The sequence below is a fragment of the Pogoniulus pusillus genome, chromosome 6 (genome assembly GCF_015220805.1).
Source record: "Pogoniulus pusillus isolate bPogPus1 chromosome 6, bPogPus1.pri, whole genome shotgun sequence".
Classification (NCBI taxonomy): Eukaryota; Metazoa; Chordata; class Aves; order Piciformes; family Lybiidae; genus Pogoniulus; species Pogoniulus pusillus.
Genome location: NC_087269.1, coordinates 18,439,256 through 18,452,798, shown reverse-complemented (window position 1 = coordinate 18,452,798; position 13,543 = coordinate 18,439,256). Strand labels below are relative to the sequence as shown.

At 44.3% G+C, this 13,543-nt stretch overlaps 1 protein-coding gene across 1 annotated transcript; it reads right to left on the bottom strand.

The window, feature by feature from the left end:
* Positions 1 to 2,048: 2,048 nt before the first annotated feature.
* On the bottom strand, positions 2,049 to 12,112 carry ANKRD1 (ankyrin repeat domain 1). Its single transcript, XM_064145620.1, has 9 exons — positions 12,086 to 12,112; positions 10,521 to 10,700; positions 8,716 to 8,853; positions 8,490 to 8,597; positions 7,735 to 7,833; positions 6,466 to 6,564; positions 6,235 to 6,333; positions 5,984 to 6,082; positions 2,049 to 2,189 (listed from the first exon to the last, which is right to left on the bottom strand). The coding sequence occupies exons 1-9, from the start codon at positions 12,110 to 12,112 to the stop codon at positions 2,079 to 2,081; spliced, it is 960 nt and encodes a 319-aa protein (XP_064001690.1). The 3' UTR covers positions 2,049 to 2,078.
* Between the last annotated feature and the right edge of the window lie 1,431 nt (positions 12,113 to 13,543).

The following is a 13,543-nucleotide window of genomic DNA, read 5'->3' as shown; positions in this document are numbered from 1 at the left end:
CACTCCCAGTAAAGAATTTTTTCTTAATCTAAACCTCTCCTAGTGCAACCTAAAGCCATTTCCTCTCATCCTATCACTAATGAGGATCTTGCCTTGGCTAGAAACTAACCTACCTTGAGCATGACAGAAGTTGTTTGGTAACTAGCTCTTGGGAAGAGGCTTTGAAGTGCTTGAGATAATTTTTATTTGTTTGGCTTGGTTTATGGTCTGCTGCTTTGCTCTTTAAGGAGATACAGCACTTCTGAAACAGACTGAAAGTTTTCTTTTCCCCAGGTTTCCTGAAGCATGTTGTTCTGGCCACTTCGGTGTGTGAAAACTTGAAATGCTTTTTTGGTTAGTATGATAAACAGAGTTAGCCAGCACTGATGTAATATCTGTTTCCTGCAAGGCATGCTCCCAGTGTCTGGGTAATTGTGCAGAAACAAGCAGTGAGGTAGTGGCTCACAGAGGAGGGCAGCAAGCAGAGGTATGCCATAACTTGTATGGGGAAGAGTGTGTTCATAGATAAAGCTTATGGCTGGCAAGGTGACATTAATGAGTTACAGCATCTGTGTAAGAAAAGTCTAATTTGTCTAAAGCTGTTTGCTTCAGTCTAGGGTAGCTGGCTGCAGACAAAGTAGGCATTTTCTTCTGTTTGGATCATTGTGGGGTGTCTGTAAATTCACTTTAGTCTTCACAACTGGCACTCCAGTAACCACTATTCATTGCTGTCCCCTTCTGATCCCACCTCATTGCCCAGGACATTGCTTTGGCCAGGTAGAAGCCAACTGGCACAAGTTGGTAAAGGCATGTGGGAGCCTGTGGTATATTTTGCTGGGAGGCCACACCGTGGGGGTTTCACTGAATGCAGTGTGTAATGTCCCAGTGAGATTGAGTGTTGATGCTCCTGCTCATGGCCATGTTGAGATGTTCTGCTTCAAAGGAAGAGGTGCCTGCCTAGCCTAGCAGGACTTGGAATCTCTCTTGGCATGGATAACTGAAGCTGTCTCATGCTCCACATAGTAAGTACTGACTTGCTAAGAAACTGAATTTTAAAATCAAGCTTAGTAATGACACTAACATTGTTTTACATTCAGGTACTGGTATTTCTGGGTTTGTGTATGTGTTTTCATTTAACAAGAGATGGCATTTGTTGAACAGTGGCAGGGAAGTAGTTCAAGGGCTGTCCGCTCTAGGCAGCTCAGGCTTTTTGTTTTCAAGAATTTTACAGAGGCCAAAATGTGAAATGTAGAGAAATAGAGCTGCCCTGTGCACATTGATCACTACACAAACTGCTCCAGCAAGTAAAAAGAAACACTCTGTGTGTTTAATCTGAAATAGATCAGTACAAAATGTACAGAGAAAGCAGTACAAATGTACAAATATACATCATCTGGTTTTGCATTCTTCAGTCGGATTTCACAGTAGTCTGGCTTAAGAAAAAAAGTCACATTCCTGATCCTCTCTCCTCTCACTTTCATAACATTACATCTGAATCCTGCAGTGGATGGTTACAGGATGGTTGGAGCTCAGTCCTCGAGCTCTTCATCAACCACAGTTGCCAAAATGCACATAAACCAAATTACTCAACTGCTCCTTTAAATCCACTTGACATCTCACTACACCTTCTTCCATTGCTCTTACACATATCAACATTCATGTAACATACTATTTTAGTGGTAAGAATTTGGCAGAGACAAGGCAACAGTTGCAAATATTCACTATTTAGAGCTATTGGAGAGCTTGAGGGAAGTTGCTAGTGTAGTTGGAAATACTTGCTGTCTAAGACAAAAAGGACTTATGTTGCTGTCAAAGATTGCATTTGGGATGTAAAGCTCAAAGCCACAATAACACTGAGAATCATTAAAAATGATGTTTTAAATAAATAATAAATAGTAATAAATAAAGTTATTTCAGAATCAGTGGAATTTTCAACACTCGACTTTTAAAATCATTTCTTTGCAGCTTTGCTTTTCAGTGCTCAGTGAAGGTGCCTCAAATAATTCAGTACCATAAATAGTTTCAATAAAAATACTATATTCACAGCTGTTCTCCAGGATCATATGAAGCATTTAAAAGCAGTGAAAAGATTTCTCTCTTCAGAGCTTGCCTAGTTGGATGTTCTTACAGGAATTAACTTTCAGGTTGTTGAATATCTCTTTGGTGCCATTCTGCCACTGAAGAACAAGATCCATGGGAGTTTTCCCTTGCTGGTTAAAAATCAGAGGAAGCAAGATTTAATTTCAGCCAGTGATTACTGATTCCATTCTCACTTAAATATTTGTACAGTGCATCTGCCTGATGTGACACCCAAGGTCAGACTTATTCTTGCCTCCCTGAGATCAGAGTCCTTTTGCTGTACAGATTGAGTTTTGATTGATTGCCAATCAAGGATGGTGACTGTCATTGGTAAAACACTGCCCATCCTACTGCTGCTTGGTTGGAGTTTGGGAGAAAAGGTCTGTGATATGCTATGTTTTAACAAGTGGTCATAGAGCTCCAGCAATGCATCTGTAGCTGCTGCCCTGGCTATAAGCAGAATTAGGTGTGGGGCTTCTTGGACTGAAGCTCTGTTGGGGCGTGGAGATTTGTTGCCTAACAGTCAGGTTATCAGTCAGTCATACAAATGTAAAGCTTAGACTTGCTGTTGGCTTAACAGAAAGGAGATTTCTCTGGCAAGCTAAGATCTTTGCTGGGTAGTTGAATCCCAGGAGTTGTGCAGCAAGGGAGTACCTATCTTTTCAGGATATGATTTGTGTAATTAGAATCATAGAATCATAGAATCATAGAATCAACCAGGTTGGAAGAGACCTCAAAGATCATCCAGTCCAACCTATCACCCAGCCCTAGCCAGTCAACTAGACCATGGCACTGAGTGCCTCATCCAGTCTTTTCTTGAAGACCCCCAGGGACGGTGCCTCCACCACCTCCCTGGGCAGCCCATTCCAATGGGAAATCACTCTCTCTGTGAAAAACTTCTTCCTAACATCCAGCCTATACCTACCCTGGCACAACTTGAGACTGTGTCCCCTTGTTCTATTGCTGGTTACCTGGGAGAAGAGGCCAACCCCCACCTGGCTACAATGTCCCTTCAGGTAGTTGTAGACAGTAATAAGATCACCTCTGAGCCTCCTCTTCTCCAGGCTAAACAGGCCCAGTTCTCTCAACCTCTCCTCATAGGATTTGTGTTCCAGGCCCCTCACCAGCTTCGTTGCCCTTCTCTGGACATGTTCCAGTACCTCAACATCTTTCTTGAATTGAGGGGCCCAGAACTGGACACAGTACTCAAGGTGTGGCCTGACCAGTGCTGAGTACAGGGGAAGAATAACCTCCCTTGTCCTGCTGGCCACACTATTCCTGATGCAGGCCAGGATGCCATTGGCTCTCTTGGCCACCTGGGCACACTGCTGGCTCATCTTCAGCTTACTATCTATCAGTACCCCCAGGTCCCTTTCCTCCTGGCTGCTCTCCAGCCACTCAGTCCCCAGCCTATAGCGCTGCTTGGGGTTATTGTGGCCAAAGTGCAGAACCCTGCACTTGGCCTTGTTAAATCTCATCTCATTGGCCTCTGCCCACCCATCCAGCCTGTCCAGGTCCCTCTGCAGGGCTCTCCTACCTTCCAACAGATCAACACCTGCTCCTAGCTTGGTGTCATCTGCAAACTTACTGATGCTGGACTCAATGCCCTCGTCCAGATCATCAATAAAGATATTGAACAGGACTGGGCCCAGCACTGATCCTTGGGGAACACCACTTGTGACTGGCTGCCAACTGGACGTGGCACCATTCACCACCACTCTCTGAGCTCTGCCATCCAGCCAGTTCTTGATCCAGCACAGAGTGAATCTGTCCAAACCATGAGCTGCCAGCTTGGCTAGGAGCTTCTTGTGGCAGACAGTGTCAAAGGCTTTGCTGAAGTCCAAGTAGACTACATCCACAGCCTTCCCCACATTCACCAGGCGGGTAACCTGATCATAAAAGGAGATCAGGTTGGTGAGGCAGGACCTGCCCTTCCTAAACCCATGCTGGCTGGGCCTGATCCCTTGGCTATCCTGTAGGTGCTTTGTGATGGCACCCAAGATGACCTGTTCCATGACCTTGCCTGGCACTGAGGTCAGGCTCACAGGTCTGTAGTTTTCTGGCTCCTCCTTACGACCCTTCTTGTGTATGGGAATCACATTGGCCAGCTTCCAGTCTTCAGGGACCTCTCCAGTGAGCCAGGACTGCTGATAAATGATGGAGAGTGGCTTGGCCAGCTCAGCTGCCAGCTCTCTCAGCACCCTAGGGTGGATCCCATCCGGTCCCATGGACTTGTGAGGATCCAAGTGACTTAGCAGATCCCTTACTGCTTCCTCATGGATTAGAGGGGGACTGTACTGGTCCCTGACTCCATCCACCACTTCAGGAGTCCAGCTGTCCTGGAGACAACCTGTCCCACTAGTGAAGATTGAGGCAAAGAAGGTGTTAAGCACCTCTGCCTTTTCCTCATCCTTTGTCACTCTATTCCCCTCTCTATCTAACAAGGACTGGAGGTTGTCCTTGGCCCTTCTCTTGCTATTCATATATTTAAAGAAACACTTTTTATTTTCCTTGGCAGCTGTGGCCAGCCTGAGCTCCAAGTGGGCTTTTGCCTCTCTAATTTTTCCTCTACAAGACCTAGCAACCTCCTTGAACTTCTCCTGGGACACCTCCCCTCTTTTCCAAAGGTGATACACTCTCTTTTTAATCTTTAATTCCTTCAGCAGCTCCCTGCCCATCCAGCCTGGCTGCCTCCCTCGTCGGCTCATCTTCCGGCTCAGTGGCACTGCCTGCTCCTGTGCCTTCAGGAGTTCTTTCTTGAAGCAGGTCCAACCTTCCTGGACCCCTTTGTTTCTAAGGGCTATTTCCCAAGGAACTTTCTGAATTAGTTCCTTAAATAGGCTGAAGTCTGCCCTTCGGAAGTCCAGTGTGGAGGTTCTGTTGATGCCCCTCCTGGTTTCTCCACGTATTGAAAACTCTATAATTTCATGGTCACTGGACCCCAGGCAGCCTCCAACCACCACATCCCCTACCAGCCCCTCTCTATTTGTGAGCAGCAGGTCAAGCAGGGCTGCCCCCCTGGTAGGCTCACGTAACAGCTGGGATAGGAAGTTGTCTTCCACACATTGCAGAAACCTTCTAGACTGCTTCTTCTCTGCAGTGTTTAAGTCCCAGCAGATGTCTGGTAGGTTAAAGTCGCCCACCAGAACAAGGGCAGGTGATCTTGAGGCAGCCTCCAGTTGCTTAAAGAGTAATAAATCAACCTCTTCTTCCTGGTTGGGTGGTCTGTAACAGACTCCAACCAGGATATCAGCCTTGTTGGCCTTCGCCTTAAGTCTCACCCATAATGACTCAACTTGATCATCCCTGATTTCTACCTCCATGACATCCAGAGCATCCCTAATATACAGAGCCACTCCCCCGCCCTTTCTCCCTTGCCTGTCTCTCCTGAAGAGTCTGTAGCCATTGATTACAGCACACCAATCATGTGAGCCATCCCACCACGTTTCAGTGATGGCGACAATATCATAGTTTCCCTCCAGCACCAGAGCTTCCAGCTCCTCTTGTTTGTTACCCATACTGCGTGCATTAGTGTACATGCACATTAAAATCACAGAAAGATGTGATGTTGTTTGGGCTGGTGTGTTCTAGGTTTAGAAGAGCTACAGGTTTCTCCTCATCTCCCCTAAGTTACACTTTTCCTGTGTGAGTTCTGTTTTAATTAACTCTGGTGTGATCTTATTCAGTTTGCTCACAAGAGTCTCTCCCAGCCTTGAACCCAGCAAGCCTCTGAAGCATCTCTAAATTCTGAATGTTGAAATAATTTTGAATTACTGTGTGGTTTTTTGATTGTTTGTTTTTCTTTTTGGGGGGGGGTCGGTTGGTTTGTTTGTTTTCATGCAGGATTATTTTGTTGGTAGTGGTTTGGGTTTTTTGTTGTTGGTGTTTTTTGTTGTTGTTGTTGTCTTTTTTAGTTGTTACTTACACAGTTCTTTATAGTTAGATCTGCTCCATGCAGAATCAGAAGCCTGATCATTTTGTAGCGGTTCAGCCTCACAGCATCATGCATCGGTGTGTCTCCTTCCTACAGACATAAGACATGGACCACAGTGTAAGTCACACCAGTCCAGCACCGCAGCCCAGGCCCCTGCCAAGTAGCTAAGGATTTTCACAGGCAAGTGAAACTGTCTGGGCAGACAGCAGCTTAATGCTACCTGATAGTGAGTTGGCACTTACTCTGTCTCTGGCATTGAGATCTGCTTCACAGGCAATGAGGTGCTCCCCGCAGTCGTACCGACCTGTTCTTACAGCCACGTGCAAAGGGGTGCTAAGCAGCTGAGGGACGGGAAGAGGAAGCAGTAAGTGCCATGGAACAGGTAAAGATCACTTCAAGAACCATCTGAAAATTGGCATGAGTCAGCTCTTTCACCTCTTGATTTAAAAAGCTGCAGACATAGAAACACATACCTTGTCTCTTGCATTTCTGTTTATCCCTTTGTCCAATAAGAATTTCACAATATCCAGGTTCCCACCCCGGCAAGCCCAGTGTAGGGCTGTAGATTGAAGCTGCAGCAGGGAAAACAAATGGAAATTCAATTCACTATTACTTTAAAAAAAACACATTATTCCATTTTAATAAATTTCTAAGTTAATCCAAAATCATTCTTGTGTAATATGACCTAGAGGACTTCCCTGGGATCACTGAGTTGTTTCTAGTAACAGCTTTTGCTTAATTTGCCCTAATTTCTTTAGTACCACAATTTCTCACTCTTCACACTCCCTGCATATTGCTCTTAGATCTTGGTAATACTGCTGTGAGTGTAGAAGTGTTTTGTCTATTCTGTCAACTTAGAAGTTATTTTTAGCTGGGTATATAGCTGGTGTGTGCTAGTTATTTTTTTTTTTTAATGTCTTCTCTCATTTTAAAATGCATAGAAAATGAAGCTTGAGGGAAAGAGCAATTCTCTTAAAACAAAAACAGTGAAACCCAAAAAAAGCCCCCACAAAAGCCACAAAAAATACCCCACCCGAATTATGCAAATCCACAAAGTGAATTAGAACACTTTTCCTCTGCAAAATTTACTTTCTCTGCCTTCAGATCTGCTGGTAGGGATGGAATGTCTCTTGAAGATCCTGCCCTGGGTGTTGTTCTTCCTGTTACTTACATGTTCTTTGAATACTGCTAGGTTGAGAGAGGGGGAACAGGGCTGGCTAGTTCCAACTGTTTACTAAGTGGACAGAGAGCTGAGAGAGGAGGAGCAAAAAAAACACCTGCAGGAGCTGTTGATGCTCAGCTACTCTTGTGGCTGCCATCCTGGAGGTGCAGAAGTCTCTCTCGAACACAGCCTTGGAATACTAGTGGAGGACGTATACCACGTTGTGCTGAGCCCTGGGTACATGTGTGAGACGCTGCTATCTCCAACACTTGCTCATAGGGCTGATGTGCTAGACTGATCTCAGCTCTTCTATTCTACATTAGGATTTGTTGTTTGTGGCATTCGACTGGCCAACAAGCTCCTCTAGTTCCTGTGTTTTCCAGCAGCTATTTTGGCTGAGGGACACAGATGCCCCCTCCTGAAACCTCTTCTCAAAGTGGTATTTTAAGGATAACCTTAGAAGGCGTTGGAATCCCTTTTAATGCTCCTCCTTTACAGAGAAGCACTCCTATAGCGCTTCTCTCGGCATTGGTAAAACAATGAACAATGTTGTGAAAGATGTGCAAGCCAGGGTTCATACCATGTCTTTCTGTTCAAGCTTGGCTCCAGCTTCCACCAACTTCTTCACTACCTCTAGGTGTCCTTCAGAGCATGCCCTGTGCAATGCAGTGCGTTTGTACTGGCAATTAAAACAAGCAAAGTCAAACATTAAACACGGCACAAAGAGTTAGCTTTAAATCGGTTCTCTGCTCCTTAGAATGATGGCAAATATATACTTGATGCTGATTCATTTCCACAGACTAATACTTTTGAGACCTGAAATCTGCTGAATTTTAATAGCAGCCTAATGGCTGACTACCCAGTGTTGTAAGGGTTGTGAGAAATATCTGCAGCATGGCATTCAAATTTGAGGTGATGCCTCTTGAGCTCCCCCATCCAACACGCTGCACTGTGTTTTGCACATGCAGCTCATGCGTTGTGGAGCATGTGGCACCGTCACAGTTTTTGTCATTCTGCAGACACCTTTCTTACCTCTTCATCTGCAGCATTGGAAGATCACCTGTTAGAAAAAGTCACAGGGTCTCCTGGGCACTGACAATTTTATTTTAAATCTAAAGATTCTTTTGAGTTAATAATAATATTTTGAAGGGTTCCAGTGGCCTCTTTATCACTATACATCTCGATATGCAAAACCTCCAGTGTTTATTTACTTTCCCCCCACCCTTTTCTTTTTCTCCTTATAAGTGTGGAAGCTATGAAACCCAGTGGTGAAGTTATTTTGCTCTGTAATAATCTCTTCTCAGTAACAGACTGCAGTAAGAAGGAAGATTGTACCTCATCACAGACATTTGGATCTCCTTTGTCTGACAGGTATTTTTCGATTACTGGTAACTTATTCTCCAGCGCAGCTTTAAAGAATGTGGCTATATCCACTGGTCCTGTCTAGTAGAAAGAAAAAACACAGGGCATAAATGTGTGTGGCACAAAATCCCATCGATGTTTTCCCAGAGAGGGGAGGAAAAAAAAAAAACAAAAAACAAAAAACTTTGGAATAACTTACAACAACTTCTGGTTCAGGTTCCCTTAAAATAGGCACTTTCACTTTCCTGCATTTTTTCTTCTTCTTCAGCTGAATAATTTTTTGAAGATCCTCCAAGTTTTCAAGTTTTGATCTCTCCTCTAATTTCTTCTTCTTCAGCTGAAACAAAGCAAGGAAGCCCGCAAGGTGAGTGGAGTGCAACCTTTCAGGCAGGATAGCAAGCAGCATTATTCACCTGAATTCAGTGAAGACTGGATGAATCTTGAAATACGTTGTTTGAGGTTTACAGGTAGAGAATCATAGAATCAACCAGGTTGGAAGAGACCTCCCAAGATCATCCAGTCCAACCTAGCACCTAGCCCTATCCAGTCAACTAGACCATGGCACTAAGTGCCTTATTCAGTCTTTTCTTGAACATCTCCAGGGACGGTGACTCCACCACCTCCCTGGGCAGCCCATTCCAATGCCAATCACTCTTTCTGTGAAGAACTTCCTCCTAACATCCAGCCTATACTTCCCCCAGCACAAATTGAGACACTGTCCCCTTGTTCTATTGGCAGTTGCCTGGCAGAAGAGGCCACCCCCCACCTGGCTACAACCTCCCTTCAGGTAGTTGTAAACAGCAATGAGGTTCCCCCTGAGCCTCCTCTTCTCCAGGCTAAACAAGCCCAGCTCCCTCAGCCTCTCCTCATAGAGTTTGTGTTCCAGGCCCTAATTGATTAGAATGTTACTAAGTCTGTGAGAATTTCTACATCATCTATTGTTTTCTATATACATTGAACCTCTTTCTACAGGCTGCTTCAGCCTGTGTTTGTGGGCTAGAATGGCATGAATTTTTGATTGGTGTTAGGCCAGGAGTTGGAGCATCACTGCAGTCCTTTCTGGCCCAACAATCTCACATGCTGCTTATGAAATCTGGGAAGTCCCTGCACTTTTAGCTGATTTCCACAAAGCATTTTTTTCTTCAACCACTTTTATAATACAGGCCCTGATTTATTGTAGCTTAATAATTTCTGATGACAAACATGCTCTTAAGTGAAAAGCAAATTTTCTACTCAGCATTTCAGTCAGCAAGCGTTACATTTCGGTAAGCTGTGAAGAATGTCTTTAGTATCTTTGGAGGACCAGTTCACTAAATGTTTAAGACCTGCTTGTGAAAAGCATGTCTGCATGCAGTCGTTGAGGCTCTGCTTACATGAAGTGTGTCCTTGACTTCAGAGGGGGATTCACAAAGAAGGGGCAACTTGGGGTGAATACAGATGACAGATTTTTGTCCCACAGTATCATTAAGGATAAATGTATTGGTGATACTCTTTATGGTATGTGGTATAAGAGTTTCTTAAGTGAATTCTTACTCAAGTTATTTCCACCTTTTCTTTTTATTCTCTGCATCTAGTGTTTGTTCTGTAGATCGTTGACTTAATGGAAAGTAATTATGCTGGCTGAGTGGACTGTGGATGGGTGGTTTGGGTGGCAGTCACTAGGTGTGCACAGTGTCTTACTAGCTATAATTGTGTCCCTCCTCTATTTGCTAGCAGCCAGCAGCAGGTGACTCTGGACAGGGGGAAGTCATAAGGAATTCAGTTAGAAGTGGCCAAACAGGGGGAGTTTTGGGTTCTGCTTCAGTGTTACTGCACGCTTCCATGGCTTACAGGAGTCAGCAGATCTCCATGGCCTTTGCTGGGCTTTAGATAAAGCTCCTTTGGTAGTGATTTCCCAAGGGTTTGTCTAGCCTACCATGCGTGTTTTCTAACTTAGAGGCACAGGCTGCAGCAGAATGTGAGTGCAGGGTGGTAAAAAGCCAAGCACAAAGCCCAAGAGCCTACCTCAGATTCTCGTTTTTTCTCTTTCTCATAACTCAAATCACCTCGGGTCAGTGAGTGTTCAGGGACGGTCTTTAGGTCCTCCTGCTTCTCTAATCTTACGGCAGCTTCGTACTCTCCATTTTTGAAGTCCTCGGGGAGGAAGCTGCCAGTCTCTTTATCATCTGCTTTCTTCCCAGTCACCTGTAAAAGCAAACATGGTATAATATAAGCAGCAGTTTTGTGACTGCAGTAGTCACCCTGTGGCTAATTGCATGTCATTCCTGTCCTGCTCTAGGAGTGTGTGACAGAGTGCAGACCTCATTCAGCCTGTGCCTGAGTTGGCCATATATGTGAATGGTTAGAGCAATCCTGCTTGCAGGCAGATTGCCCACATCCACGCAGCAGCCCCTCTGCTTTATTCAGGACTTGGATCAAGACCCATGAGGCCAGCTCACACTTCAGCTCCCTGGCTGGCTGGGGCCAGGCTGCTGTTGTAGTGACAAAAGCTGAAGAGCTGTGAGAAGCATCCTTTTTGTTCAGGATTTTCTTATTTCTTCACTTGCTAGCGTGTGTCAGGATCATTCAGAACGTTGTAAAAGACTGTGGTGGAAAGAGCCAAGCCAACCAGCCACCAGCACCCTGAGAGTGTTGAGCAGGGGAACTGAGCAGGTAGAGTGGGAGGAGAGACTTTCTTTTCATTGAAACACATCCAGTGCAGTTAAATTGGGTTGCTGAGTATTTTCAAGGCTGGTTTTACCCAGTGCTGTCAGCACTCAGCAATAGTAGCTCCCACGCAGGAGCAAAGCGATGCTGAGCAGCAGCACAGCTTTCAATAGCTTTCAGAAATATTTCTGATGCTCAGTTACACATGTGCAAAGAGACAACCTCTTCAACTTACTGGGTACTGTTGTGTGTTTTGAAAGTGTTTCAGCAAATTCATGTGGCCTAAACTGCATTTCCATTCAAATACCTTGTAAAAATGTGTTCATTATAGAGTATAACACTGGAGAAACTGTCAGGGCATTGCCTCAGAATTTAAGACAGCATTAACTGTTAGGCTGTATGGAAGTTAACATCTTAACACAGTCATCTGGGAATAAAAACTCTTTCTGCATGATGTTCCAGTATTTTGCTAGATCCTTCCCTTTTTCCCAGTTTATTGATTAAATCAGGCCTTCTTGGCTTTCCCTGCATTTATGCCTCTTCCTTACTAGACTGGAATTACTCAGTGTGATCACACACTCATAGCTTCTTTAGCTTCATAAACCTTAGTGTCTATTAAATAAATAAATAAATAAATACAATCAAGGTCAAAGGAAAGCACATAGCTATATTTTGGTCAGTCTCTTCTATGTTCTGATGCAAAGCCAAACAGCTATGTAGTAGTATCAGTGGTGAGCCCCCTTCCCAAGGAAAAGTTGATGCGAGGATGTAAGAGGATCACATGCAGTATATACAGAGTTTGCACCTAGATCACAGCAGTGCTGGTAACCTGCTGAATCTCCTTCATGATCCACAAAGTTTGGCTCTCTCTGTCTGATATAATGACAGTCTAGAAAGAAAAAGAAATAAATGAAGGTACCTACCAGCTCTTCTACTTTCATCGTCATCATGTTTGCTGATGTTTGTTTGATGCTTCCTATATGTCTGAAACTCTCAAGTGCTCAGGCCACCTCTGCAGAGCCCGCCACGCTGGCTTTGCTTATATATCTTTGAGAGACCTGTGCTTGAATGAGATAATCTTCCAACCTGGGAATCCAAGTATGCCCCTTGGGTAGGCTCACGCTCATTCCAGACATGTTAACGAGCCAGATCTGGTGTCAAGGCAGGGAAGGGGGCGTCAGTTGGGCGAGGAAGGGTGAGCCTCACAGTCTAACCTCACTGAGTATGTGAATCAGAATGAAATGTGAGCTCATCATTCCTTTGGCAATGACTGCACCACTCAGCAATGCGAGTCATTCTGTTCCCAGTGCCCACTAGGACAGCTGTCTGTTGATATAGCATTGTAACTTCATCTACTGGTTGTTGGGGTTTTTTTTAAGCTGACATTCAGATGACTGTAAGACACTGGAAATGGTAAGTGGCTTATGTGCAATACTCGTAGCAATATCTTCCTGATAAATGGATTATGACCCCTTAATCTCAGAAAGCCATTCTTTACATTGCCATTTATTCTTGAATTATAAACAGTTTTAGGGGAGAGGATTTTTCTCATCATGATGACAGCCTTCTATATTTGTTGGAAGGAATTCTCTGAAGTGATTACTAAGTCAGAATGATGTCTCTGGTGCTAAAAGGGGCCTATGACATGATAACTTACAATCAGTGTTAAGATCTCAAACCAGCAAGCTTTTCCTTTTTTTTCTTGGACTTTGTTGGTGGTCCTAAGCAGAATAATCAATGATATCCTACTATGCCAGGAATAATAAAAAAAAAAAGTAGTAAAACTAATCCTGCTTTCTCAGGCAGTATTTTCCTTTTGGATGCCAGAGAACAGGGGCATGGAAGTGATTTGTCCATTTTTTGGAGATATGATGCAGTACAGGCAAATATATACAGATGATGTGTGTGTGCTTGGGGAAAAGGAGTAATTGTGTCCTCTGGAGAAGCTGTTTCCTGTGCTGTTAATCAGAGTATCCTAGAAGCAATTGTATTAAAGGAAGATGCACTGGTCTTTGCATTTAAAGAATGTGGATAAATGCAAGGGATAATCAGTTCTGTCATTCTGCAGTACTTGGAGCTGCTGTCTGGTGGCATACAAGTCTGCCTCTAGGCGTCCAGGTCACCTGGCTGAAATGAATACAGCTGCTCAGGTGCTTCAAGTACGACATGTACCTAAGTGCTACACCAAATCAAGACCTAACTATGCCGAGTGTTGTTCGTATCATTAGCATGCTGTGTTCCTGACATTGACCTTTCAAGGTGTCTCTCCTCTGAACTATCCCCCAGTAATCTGAGTACCTCCAAACTTTCCCTCTAGTGCTCATCATACCTATGCCCTCCCTTTCCCTGAAATGAAGCTCGACATCAAGTGGTTCCTTTAC